The sequence below is a fragment of the Dermacentor silvarum genome, chromosome 4, assembly GCF_013339745.2.
Source record: "Dermacentor silvarum isolate Dsil-2018 chromosome 4, BIME_Dsil_1.4, whole genome shotgun sequence".
In the NCBI taxonomy this organism is placed as follows: domain Eukaryota; kingdom Metazoa; phylum Arthropoda; class Arachnida; order Ixodida; family Ixodidae; genus Dermacentor; species Dermacentor silvarum.
Genome location: NC_051157.2, coordinates 30,240,035 through 30,253,807, shown reverse-complemented (window position 1 = coordinate 30,253,807; position 13,773 = coordinate 30,240,035). Strand labels below are relative to the sequence as shown.

Genomic DNA, 13,773 nt, shown 5'->3' with positions numbered 1-13,773 from the left:
CCTGCCTAATGCGTTTTGGACACGCGCGCGCGCGTCGGGGCAATGGCAAACAATTAATAAAACAATAAAAAAAGGTGCTAGGGCCTTCACATTTTAGCATAAGACGACTTGTATTGCTCCTTGAAAGACGTCTTCCCAACAATTCAGTTCTGTTTAAAACTGAAGCCGACTTTAAGGGGACTGGTGTAAGCTTGGTTTTTGTAAGTTGGCTTTCCCACGTTCTGTGTTGCAGTGAAGCCCACTGAAAGAAAAATGCGATGCGAACGGGGCCCGATAACGCTATCGCGTTCCACTCTTAAAGGCGAAGCTTAAGCGTCCTCCAATTTTGGAAGAATAATTCGAGTGGATATGACAACAATGACTACGACGAGAAACACAAGTTCGAAACAAACCATCACAACGACTTTGTGGTGAAATGTCCAGAGAAACTTGGTTCAATAACGGTGCGGAAAGCTCCAGCTTGCATGCAATAGACCTTAACAGGCAATTTACTATATACACCTATGAAACCCAGCCGCTCAATTGTAACAATAATTCAGACTCCTGCTTGGCACAGCCTAGACTAAGTACCTCTTGTACAAGATAGGAAAAGCCCACAGTGCTTTGTGCTCTTGTGACGAGGCTGAAGAAGACATAGAACATCTCCTATTGCACTCCAAAATTATGTTATTCACCGTAAGCGGTTTTTTGCGAAAATACACACTCTCGATAGAAGGAAAAGCATCACTAGACTAAATCCTGGTTGCATGATCAGCAGTATAGCCTGTAACACAGGGCAGCACGTGTATTAGTATAGTTTTATTGCGATAGCAATTATATGGACACTCAAAAGCAGATTTCTGCCGTCGGCGTCGCCGTCGCCGTCGCCGTGAGGTTCCGTATGACGTCAATGGAGATGAAATCGTCGCCGAGCTGCCGAACGCTGCATGTGCGAGTGAAAGGGCGCGATGGGCGCGCGCTTTCACGGGGAGTGAACGCACGGCGGAGAACAAACGCGCGTTCTGCGCCGTGCTCCCTTAAGGGCTGCAGAAGTAGGCATCTCTTTCCTCCTTTACAATCACCATATATGTAGAGCAAACGCGCCTTCTTCCGACGCGCGAGAGGCCGTGGGGGAGGGGGGGAGGGGGAGGGAAGGGAGGCGACGTTTAGCTGCGGCACCAAGTGCCTATTTTTATCAGAGGCTCCGGCAACAGTCACCAACGCCGCACGCATTTTGAGCGAACGCGGGCAAAACGCCGACGGCGTCGACAACAGTTCTGCGTGTTGCCGGTGCTGCTGCATGTCCAAGTTTATACAGCTGATAAAGCTAATATCATTACTACGTATAGCTCTCTACAAATTTGCTATCGCAATTGATGCTTCGCCTTTCAGGTGAAACTGCGACAACTTTTTTTAAAGAATCACGCATCTCAAAAATGCTACTAAATCTTATTATTGTAACTTTGATCACGATGTTGTATTTGTTGAGGCGATTCATTTTTCAAGTACTTTTACATATACGTGTTTCCGTATTCACTCTTGTTATGGTATTCCTGTGGCTCTTCTGTGGATCTTATCGTGCCCTGTGTGTGTTTTCCGCCAACGAGGGTCGCCGTGTGTCCGTCAACATGAATATTCAAATGCTTGTGAACTACCCAGAAGCAATTGTTGTTGTCGTGTGTTCCGTGAACTTTATAACTGATGATACTATAGTCTTTTTCTACATTCCTTGTTTAAAACTTCTTTCGGGCACATTTATGAATTAAGAGCACTAGCCAGCGCCGTCTAACAGGCACCAACGTCTCCTTGAATACAGCTAAACATAACAAAAAAAAGAACAGCACCGGTAAAGACAACGAGACAACAACGACGACGAGAACAGTTACTTCTATACGACGACAACAACGAAAGAAAAAAAAAATCCGCAAATTTCACGGATTACTCCGGGGTCGAACTCATTTCTTGCGACAGCAGCGGGTTCTTAGCCATCTTCTCAAGAACAACCCTGCGATGCACGCCACGTCGTTCTCGTCCTCTGTAGAGCTCCCTATTTTGGCCTCCGAAATACGTGCCCGGATGTTATCACTCTCTGAGTCTGTGTATCGCGTAAAACATTGCATGCATTACTGAGAGTGGACGTTGCGTGAAAGTACTATGATTAGCCCATCCGGTTTGCAAGCGAACACTGCCATGGAGACACGAATTCGAAACTGTATGGTGCGGGGCAAAATGTTATTTTAAACGAGTGAGCGCATATTTGGCTAGCCTCTGTGTGTTTAAACCGACATTCTTATGTAACACCTAAAGTTTTCGGACAACTTACGTGTAGCAATTCCAAGTAAAACTTTTGAATATCACGCGTACTTAAATTAGCAGATATGTGCTCCATAGAAATACCTGAGGCGACTACATCTACACAATCATTATATATGTCGTTATTAATTGTTTTACTGCGCAGAACAAAGATGCACTCACTGACTTTAGCATGTGGCTTAAAATTTCGTGTTATGTGAGTCGGTTTACTGAAGTTTACCGGATCACTTTTACTTTCACTTTCCACAGCGCGAGCAATGCAGTTCGGCAAAGTTTTATTTCTGCCTATGGCGAGTTTCAGTACGAAGATGAGGAAGTGAGCGGATGACGACACAATAATGATGATGACTCAACGATGAAGGCCATCACTGTCTTCGTCGGCATAACGAAAAGGTTGGATGCTCGGAGGGACAAAGCAAACACAGTTTTGAGATTTCAAATTCTGTAGCAGTAATAAAACTAGGAGAAAATTAACCGGAACTTTCCTTATAAATGAGGCATCTCAAACAAACACTGCTCTCGCGAAATATCATGCCCGACAGCGTAATGTCTTGCACGACAGGCTTACATCGCGTTGCTTCGTATAGTGGGGTGTTTCTGAAATACTGACAAAAGTCGGTGAAAGAAATGGCTTGCGATTCTTACCTAAAGGTCGCAAGGAAAACGCTTTCTTGTATAAGTGGGTCCCACCAAGCCGTAAGACGAAGAGTTTGGTTCCATTGCCATTTAGATGAAAGCAACGTGGCAGGCATTAGTTCAAAGGTTTACTGTCAAAAGCACTGCCTTTCTTCCGAATGAACGGGTGTTTCGCACCAACAACCGACGAAAAAGGTTCAAGGTTAACAGCGCCGATTCCAGATGACCATAAGCGCTGTTTCCTTACGTGGAAGTAGAATCTGCGCATGACGTCTGTCTCGCTGGGTATTTATAAGCATTGAAAAGGTTAAGGGGAAGGATTCAATCGGGGCTGCTTTCATGTCTACACAAAGCTCTTTTCGCATAGCGAGCGGTGGTACGTGCTTGGATTTTATAACTCATCACGTATAGAGATGCACCTATAAATTGCCACCCATGCCTGTAGTCAATGAAGAATCGTTTGATACTAACATTTGATTACAGAAGGCACAACGCATTTGCCGTATTTTTGTAGCAGGGCAAAATTTTCCGTTCTCTTTTATAACGTTGATCAGAATAATGCCACATACAGCGCGAAACCTAAAGATTTGCGTTCACTAACCGAGCAACTTTTCTGTTCCCCTTTCCCTTAACCCTAGCCTAGGGTAGCAAACCGGACGCTCGTCTGGTTGACCTCCCTGCCTTTCCTCTACTTGCTCTCTCTCTCTCTCCCTCTCTCTCTTTTGCTTAAGTCATTAATTCGTTTTCGAAACGTGGTTTCGGGAAGTTCTTCTCCTTAGCTTATTTTCGTGGGATTACTTCAAGGACATCGTGTACAAAAGGGGTTACCATGCCAGAAGTACGTGAATTCAAGGCGATGGCCTGAGGAACCACAATTTAACCGTGACCGCAGTTATGATAGTGACCATTCACCTCTCTCACCAACTGCCTTACTATATGGCACATGGGTTCACTTAGTCCAGAATTTGCTAATTGCGAGAGGCTTTCTTCACTAGTAAAACAGTTCAGTGATCGGCGCGAACACATGGTCAAGTTCAAACAAGGTACAAGTACACAGCACTGCGGAAGCGCCGTTTCACGTACCGATAGATGACTCCAGGGATCACAAAGAACCACCATGACCGTGTCGAAGTATCGCAAATTACTTCAGTCGTTTTCTGCAGCTCGCGGTCGCATTCGGCGCATACGCTGGTAATACCACCGTTCTGTGTTTACTCTCTCCCGTTGCAGGCGGTATAAATATAGTAGGATTTTTCAGCTGGTCCCTCTAATACACCGTACATGTATTCAACACACGTATGCGAACTTATCTGATCAGCGAAATAGAAAAAAAAAGGATTTGCGATAACGAGCATTCATTGCCCGGCGGCCTATGCGTTGGCTAGAGTGGGTCTGGCTTGACCTTGACTTTGTCTTCTACTCCACAGCAGCCGACTCCGGACCCGAGGATATGGAGGCCGGATCGAGCTGCCCGCCTGGTCAAGTGCCGTGCGGGAACAGCTCCTCCTCGTGCCTTCCTAGGCGGCTTCACTGCGATGGATACCCGGACTGCAGAGAAGGCGAGGACGAAAAAGACTGCAGTAAGTCTCGGTTACTTGGCGTGCGTGCTAGCGCTTGGAATGTGTGCTAATGCGGACTTGCGAAATTGCGAAATCCAGGTGACGTTCAGATGTAGCTCCTCAACGAAATGAGTGGATAGCTCAAACTCTCTTCTCTTTGCTGTAATGTGGACATGCAGCAGCTTTCAACGGGAATGCGTGCATGGAGAACGGAAATGAGCCTTTGCTTTAATGTGGCCCTACAACATTTCGCCGAAGATGTGCTTAATTTTCTTCAACCTGCTGTGTTTAATGTCTTTTAACAACTTCGTGTCAAACTCTAGCAGAGTCTGCTAGCAGCATTTGGTAACAGACTTTGGTAGATTACATCACAAAATTTCCTTTACTTGCTTAACTGTCTGCTAACTGTCCGCTAGCAGACAGTAAAGCCAGTGAAGGAAATTTTGTGATGTAATCTACCAAAGGCTGTTTCTAAGCGACGTACACCGGCCCTTGCCCAGTTCATGACAGCCTTGCAAAATCTTGCGACTGTTCTTGCCGTTTTTGCTGAAAAAAAATTACGTTTACATGCTATATCAAGAAGCGGGGGATAGAAAAATAGGAGACAGAAGTTAGGAAAAATAAAAATTAACTGTCACCAATCGTAGATGTATATTTTTCTTATAATATCATCCAGTTTCTGGCCTATCCCTCACAGTGGGTTTGTGCCATTATTGAAAAAAATCATCATCATCATCATGTGTCGCTTTTTTTCAATCGTGGAACACTTCCTCGCCAATTAATTTCCTTGTCTTGATTTCTGCTTTTTGCATCGCCCCGTCTAACAAACAACTATAATTTCTGCATTAAACTTACGTCACCGATCGCACAAATCAGCGTGGCTGTGCAATTTCCTCCTTTTATGCTCGTATGATTTTCCGGACTTCGACTCTACTTCCGTTCAAAGTTCAGTTTTCAAGATCGAGAGGTCTGGGTTTAAATTCGTAGCTCGGCCACTGGCGCAGGCTACTTCAGTCACGAATTATGATCGACTGCGATAAATGTATGACATTTACATAATTTTATGCCAATGTGCTGCCGACTGCATCAAGAGCGAGTCACGGTGGTAGAATGACTCTTTCTGCATTTTATGATGAGTCACCATAATTACAGAGTGGTTAAGTATCTAATTATTGTGCACTCTGCAATGATACGTTTCTTGATAAAAAAGAACTAAATCACTAGTGTGAATTACCTGCACAAGTTAATTATTGGTTGCAAGCTTTACTAGAAAGAAAAAAAAATATTTCGCAATTGCCACAGAAACATTTCACATCACACCTCCCTTCAAACACTGTGTAGTGCCTTCTCCAAGGCGATCTTCGGTAGCGATAGATTTCCCTCAGAAGTGAAAGGAAGCTACTTGAGGTAAGCAGAACGTTTAATTTACCCTAAGATTAATTTTTGTGGTATATTCCTTGCCACAACTGCACAGAAATGTCAAAAATAAGTCGCGTACACAAATGTGCGCACCGTGACTGAATGGGTTATTGAAGCCTCAAGGACTCAACAAAATCGGCGAGACTATTCAAGATCAGCTACAGACTGCGTCCATTAAAGTAAAACCTTTACTCCACGCCTGTAAGAATTGCAGGCTTAAACGGAGAAAGCTATGAAAGAAAGAACTATATATATATATATATATATATATATATATATATATATATACTCTACATCGATTTACAGCGTGTGAGAGAAATGGCCTGGCCATCTATCAACGGGCACGGCTATTACACGATCTTAGGTATTCGATCTCCCCAGTTTTTTTTTTCGGTAATGTTTTTCACCAGCGCCGTGCCTACAGTCACGGATCCACGCGCACACAAACACGCAAACATACACCCACACAGAAGGGTTTTTATTGATGCCGTACAATGAAGGCTGACGTAGAAAAAGGTGGAGGTAACAGGATACATCTTAAGTGACCTTTACTGTCCCCGAAAGGTCCCATAAATCTCGAAACGCACTTACTCCTCGGACGAGCTCAGGTCGCCGTAACTAGAAACTGCAGTCATTGCCGAGTGAACGCTTCAAAAAATAATACACCTTACAACGGTCCCTATACAGTGACGGGTTCAGGGACTCCGGAACGTTTTCGGGAGTAGGGGGGGGGGGGGGGGGGGGGCAAGTATTGTCTTTGTATGTACTACATTGTGCTTATTATTTTTTCTCAATATTTGTCATTATGATTTATTTACAATACATTTTATTATTTTAATAATGCGTATAACTTTAATGACATCAATTATGACAGTTTTATTTCACTTTAGCCGTATTAAATTTTACATATTTGCATGCTTGCTTATTCTGCATTGGTATACACTTTAAAAATGGTTGGAAACTTCAGAAGTACTGTAAACACGCGCAGACCGCGCAAATGACAAAACGGGTTCGAAAGCTTTGAAAAATAATTTTTAATATTTATGCATTCGCTCCCGCAGTGAAGCAAATGTGAACTGACAGAAGTACACAAGCGTGATACAAGTAGACAAGACAGTAGGCACTAGGTACAAAGCTATTATCGCAGACTGACGAGTTGGCTGGCATGACTGGCATGACTGGCATGGCTGGCATGACAAGAGGGCGTTGGGCAGGAGAGGTTGTCAAATGAGGCCGAAGGCAGCTGTTCATTCTGCCGTTATATGCCCGAACTCTTTCATAACGACATCCAAATGCAGTTCCGCAGCTCTCTTCTTGTGCACGTGGAGGAGAAGAAGGTGTGTCAGCCTCCTCTGCGTCATTCGATTGCGCAAAAATGTATTTACTCGCCTCAGAGCACTCAAAGATCGCTCTCCTGAAGCAGCTGACGCAGGCACAGAAAACACGAGTTGCAGGTACCGGGCAACCTGGTTCATACATCTTACGCCTATCTGCAGACTTTCCCCTGCAGAATTTGTAAAGTGCGTACACTTTCGGCCGGACCCTCGTCACGCAGGAGCGTTGAAAGAAGCACGAGTGGCGCTGAAAGCCTGCTGATGTCAAAATCTGCAGCGTGTGCTCCTAAATGCTCATTTAGGTCGTTTGCCGCGAAGTTTCGACCTTCAGCAGCGCCAGTCAAAATGCGCTCGAGGCTAATCAGCTGCTCCATGTCAGGCTGTTCAAATCGCCGTCGGATTAGTGAAGCAGCGCACTGACCAGGACAAAGTGGAGAGACACAAGAATACACGACACTCGTTGCTGTCGGATCTCGGTGGTAATACGATCCATAGCGGCAAAAACTCTTTTCTCTGGACGACTTGCCGTCAAGCGCTGCAGGCTCCTCAGGCTTGTATGTGAATTGAAGCCTTATGGGCGGCTGCGAAACTCTGGGCACACGAGGTTCCTTTAGACCTAACTCTATTGCTCTTGACTTCGTCCGCTGCCATAGGACTTCAAATGAGGCGTCAGACCGTAGCCTTGACAAGCGGTCACAAAGAGCCTCTGCTGCTTTTTTTTTTTTTTATGCTCCTACAGCGCGGTAAACTGGGCGTTGAAGCATCCTCGCTAATTCCTCGCATGGGCCAAACAGGGCTATAGAAAGGTTGGTACTCAATAAAGTTTCGAACTTCTTTAATACTTTCTCATATCCTTTTATGGCTGTCTAGCTTTCTGGTGCCACTGAGAAAGCTTTGAACTTGCACCAGCTCCTGCAAAGTCGCCTGCACCCTTTCATAGTTCTCAACGGACTTCTCCATTGATTTTGCTCGGACTGTCCACCTCGTTGGACACAGTGGTAGCAGTAGAGCGTTCGGCCTCGAACAATCCTGCTCACCGGCATCATTACCCGGAGGAAGTACAACGCTCGAATAAACAGTCTTCCTGTTCTTCGATTCGAGGATTGCATTGGAAACATCCTTTACAATGTTCTGGGCGTCGCCGACGACGTCGCAGTTCCTTGCGACCTGGTACCCTGGTGTTTGCTTATTTCAGGTTTGTATTCTGTGGTGTTTGGATATTTGCGTGTCAGGAGAAGTCTTTTCTGTCTTGTTAGGAGGCAGTCTATGAGCTGGTCACAAATCTTTTGTGCAGGTTTGCCGCAATTGCAAGAGTTATGGTCATTTTTGTTGGATCTTAAGAGGTAGTTTGGAAATATACAGTGTCCGGTGATTGCCTGGCTTGTGTATTATTTTGTAGGGAAGTGCGGTGGCATGAGGGAAATGTTTTTTATCCATTGATGTGTTGTTGTTCCCTCGCCATGTGTAAGTCAATATTCCGCCAATTTTTTGTGCGTCTGTTCGCGTAGTTGTGATTTAATTAAGAGGTTGGTTACTGGTACGTTGAGTGGCATGCCTTAATTATGTGGCTTCTTAACCGGTCATCATGTCCACCGTTGTACGTCCTGTTGATCACCGGCCTTCTGGAAAGGATTGGTCCACACAACCACCAGTTTGAAAATTTAACCGTAGCTCCTGTAAAAAATTTCATTTCAGCATAAACAGTGGGTGGGGGGCCCTGCCCCCTCTGGAAAAATGTCCCCCCCCCCCCCCCCCCTCCTCGGTTCCGCAGTCCCTGGGCGGGTTTGTGCCATGGTGGAAAAAATCATCGCAACGTCATCATGTGTCGCTTTTTTTCCGTCGTGTCACACTTACTCGCCAATTACTCTCCTCGTCTTGATTCCTGGTATTTTGCATCGCCCAAATTTCTCAACTAAACTTACATCACCGATCGCACAAATCAGCGCGGTTGCGAACTTTCTTCCTTTTGTACTCGTATGAATTTCCGGACTTCGAGTCTACTTACGTTCAAAGTGCTGGTTTCAAGATCGAGGGGTCTGGGTTTAAATTCCTAGCTCGACCACTGGTGCGCCATTCGAAGGAGTGGAAGGAAGGAAAAGAGGCGCACGACACGGCACCTAACCGTGCCCCGACGTCGGGTCGTCTTCTGACCTGCAGACGAACACGGTCCGTTGCCCTTGCCGCGTTCGTCGGGCCGCGCCGTTCAACGACCCGGCGCTTTTGCTACTATAGTTTGGTCGTGAGGAAAGGTAAACAGGCCTGTCCTGTTCATGTCGCGTTGCGCCGAACCATTGTCCCGCGAGGCTGCAGCTCGTAGCGCGTCGTCTGATTAAACCAAGTTCGACGGCAAAAGCTCGCTTATACTGACAGGACACAACGGAGAGGATGTTCTTTTCTTTTTCAGCCCGGTCATTCGGCAATAAAGCTGCGAGGGTCGCGTTTATTTCTGCTCCTTATGGCATCACATTTCTCCTGTGTTCCTCGAGACGGTTGGCTCAGCGTGCGCGGGCTTTACTATACGGCTTCTTGACGCGTCTTGTTGAAAGCGGGGTCCCGTATATGGCGAAATATGACGTCTGACTTGGCTCTTTCACAGAGTAGTGATGACTGAAGTTTCTCATAACGCTGGGTATGCTGCACATGTCTATGAGTAACGACCAAGAGTGTCACACTCCTCAGCGTCTAATTGAAAAGGGCGTTGTGAAACGAGCGTTAATTTAAACGTGCCTTGCGCGCGTATGCCTAGCTGGTGTCCTAAGTTGACGAAGTAGTATGCCGTACTGTACTTATAGACTAGAAAAGTGCCGCTTGTACCCTGACACTATCTTTGTCACTTATACTGGCTTGTGCAAACAAGATATCACCTAATCAAGGTCTTGGGCTTCTTTAATTAGAAGACCAATGCTCAGTACACGAGCATCTCTGCATTCTACCCGCATCACAACGCGGTCGCGTCTTCTGGGAATCTCACCCGCGACCTTGTTGTAAGCAGTGGGACGTCATAGTCACTGAGCCACCATGACAGAAAGCATAAATTTATGATGTTAGCAACCAGCACAGACTCATGGTGTTCATTAAAATTATGAATGAAAAATACAGCGAGACGTTCTGTGTGGATGCCAAGAAGTGCACGTTATCGCTATTCATGTGTAGAAGCCGCCAGAATTTGCTACTTTCTTACAGATCAAGCAACTATTAACGAGCTACCCATCTCCCGAAATTCTAATTAACACTGCCAATGTTTCAATGCAGAGCATGATATCGCTTTTAAGAAGCATGACATATGATTCATTCCGGCACGACATGTTTATTCCTGCTTTAATCTGACACTCAAGTGTAAGCTCGCGAGATGAAGAAATGTGTTATCTGCCGGGACGTTGAACTTCAACGTCGATGTCATTCGGCTGCACTCGCTAGGTGCGCGGTTCCTCTATGCACTATTCTTACGTTGGTCAGATGAATCTATTTGTCTTAGGATTTGTACTACTGCCATGCTACCCCCTTTCAGAGAGCGCAGTGAACTATCTTTGAAAAACCTGAGAATTCTGGGACATGCCTATCACCTACCCATCCTCCCCTACCTCCCTCCCTCCTCCCCCCTTCCCCTCCTTTTCAACCACGTACCTCACGCGCACACAGCACTTCTCAAATTCTGATCCTTGAGACAGGCACCCGCCACTCCCGAATGCTAACCTGGTTAACGATAGAGAAAGTACGCTATCATACACGAAGCACCAAATATGATCTCCCCTACAAGCTGGAAGCAAACCGACGAGCCGATAACATTCAGAAGCCATAAAAGAGAGGACATCATCAGTTCTGAAAACACGGCCGGCGAAAGCACTTGCACTGGCCAGACCATTTCTAGGGCTTCTACAATTCCACTCAACTTTGATGATTCGGTTTCATGCGGTCTGGTCATCTGCTTGGACGGCAAGCTGCTTCTTCAGATGTCTTAATAATAAGCTCCCTATTCAGACGGATATGAAGTCAGCCTCAAGCAGAAACATGGTCACAAAGAGGAGCGTGTGGTATAAGCTTTGAGAGGAAAACAATCTGCTCAGTAGATATTGACTCGAACTTTTGCGAAATATCCTCCATTTTCGCCTACGTGAGACGAAATGGGACCCTTTTTCTGGCACACAAAAGTGGAGTTCTTTGGGAAGTGCAATTCCATTCATTGGTGTGGAATTGCAAAATGAGTCTGGAGAAATAAAATGTTTCAGTCACAATAGCTACAGATAGGCTTGCCAACTATCAGCCATGTCGGGAAGTACGGGAAGTGGTGAAGTGCTTTTGTACTTTTTTTTATTGATTTCGCAATTGACTTTCTTCCATTATGACTTTACAGGGTAGGGCCCGCTTCCACTGGAAATTTATTATTATCTTTTCTTTTTTATCTGAGGGCATTAGGTAAGGGAGCGGCATGCCACGAAAAAAAAAATGTACAGGCAAAAATCGAGTTCGTATAATCGTTGAACTTCAAATTGAATTTCCTGGATTCTATCATCACGACGTACTTTGTTTCTCCCCGCAAATTCCTATATCAATATTTTCATTCGTTGCTTAGCGCTTGCAATTCAAGATCGATCTTTAGGTTGCAATCGGCGAAGTTTTCGTATCACACGCGGAAGTAGGACTTACCGGAAGCTCCGACATAACAAAATGGTAAATTCATTCTTGTTCTAGCCTGCAAACTTTTCATAACAGAGGACGCCTCCTTCAGGTGGTCGTTGCTGACAAGAAGTGAAATGCGCAAAGTTTAGCGCGCTCGACGAGATTTCAAATTTGATCGTAACATTAATGTGTTACAATTGCGCAATCGAAGCTGATCAGTCCATATAACATGTCCGCTTAGTAGAAATCTTGAAGCTATAGCTTTAATTTCGAGAGGTCTCTCTCCACCAGAGGGACTCTATGGCTATGGTGTTCTGCGACTGAGCACGAGGCCACCGGTTCATCTTCTTACCAAGGCTGCTGTATTGAAGTTGAGGCGATACACATAAACACCTGTGTGCTAAGGCTTGGCGATTTCGGAGGGTGAAAAGAGGTGCGGGCGCCTCCTCTACGGACTTCCTCATAGAGCAAACGCGGAATATTAGATAATTAATAGTTAATCAGTGATTATCGCCCATTTACTACATAGGTTCGCCGCCGCTAACGATGTGTCTGCGAAATAAGCAGATCGTTATACTTAATGCAGAGTTGCGAAAAATATTTGGCTTTCGTCTCATTGAACTCAGGTCGCACGTGGTCAAAAAACGTATTCGACCGCTATATAACCTTCCGAGGCACAGCGAGAAATGAACTTAACTGAGAAAGCATGGACAGGTCGTGTCATAAGCAATGATGAACTGCTGGAGGCCTAATCATACAGAGGCGCATCACGTGTTTCCGTTGTGCATGTCGGTGGTTCCAGTATCTCGTGGCGCGTACGAAAAGCCGCACCTAAGCGTCATCTCTACGCATTGCATGCACGAAAAAAAGAAATGCCGGCAAGATTTTGTTTTATTATTGCGATAGCAATTATATGGACACTTCAACCGGATTTCTGCCGTCGGCGTCGCCGTCGCCGTAGCCGTCGCCGTCGCCGTAGCCGTCGTCGTCGCCGTCGCCGTCGCCGTGAGGTTCCGTATAGATAACATCTTCACCGCGCGCCGTATGCCCGAGCGGAAGCGTGCGGGGACGCGCGCTATCACGGAGAGCGAACGCACTCAATCTGCCACGCGCAAGCAACGAAGCGGGAAGCGAGCGCCGGAGGGAGCGGGGGGGGGGGGGGGCACTTCTACTGTGCCAACAACCGCGCTCGTCGCTCGACCGCACGGTCTCTTATCTCTCCCACGCGCAAGCAAGGAAGCGGGAAGCCAGCGCCGGAGGGAGCGGGGTGAGGGGGGGGGGAGGGGGGCGCTCTTTTCCTCTGCCAGCAACCGCGCTCGTCGCTCGCCGCACCGTCTCTTATCTCCACACGGCTGTGACCTTTATGCACTGGCCGCTCAGTTTCCGTTGAAGCGATAGACCGCACGTACCTTCGCCCGCTGCTTGCTGCCAGCGTTTTGACAGTCGTTGTCTGCAGTCATTCAGTGCGATCTATTCATGTTTGTTTGTGCGCGCTCACACCACGCTTGTTCGTTCAGTTAGTAATAGTCGGGCCACATTTTCCAACGCACGCTACACATGTAATGCTGCCCGGATCGGCAGTGCAGCGCTACAGGTGTGTCCCTTCGCACGCGCGCTGCCCACGGGAAGCGCTTCTCATCAACACCACCGTTTCACACGCGCCTTCTCGTGCATGGTCATCGAGTCTCTCTTCATGTCGGTCTACTTACGCCGCAGCACACCTGCTTACTTAATCAGCTCATGTTTACTACAATTCATATTGCTACCAAAGCCGCTCACCTTACATCGTATGACATTGCTGTGTTGCTATCGCATTCATTGCTTCGCCCTTAGGGCGAAAGAAATGCCGGCAAGATTTTGTTTTATTTCATACACTACATATGCCCTCGGGTATAATTGCGCCAGTTTGCGACAAA

General features: G+C 46.3%; 1 protein-coding gene across 1 annotated transcript in view; it reads left to right on the top strand.

Annotated features, from left to right (window-relative positions):
- The window catches only part of LOC119449700 (relaxin receptor 1), a 147,792-nt gene that overhangs the window by 101,764 nt on the left and 32,255 nt on the right, over positions 1-13,773 (top strand). Inside the window, exon 2 of the mRNA XM_037712939.2 lies at positions 4,356-4,508. Within this exon, the coding sequence (XP_037568867.2) occupies positions 4,356-4,508 (153 nt within the window). The remainder of the gene's footprint in view (positions 1-4,355; positions 4,509-13,773) is intronic.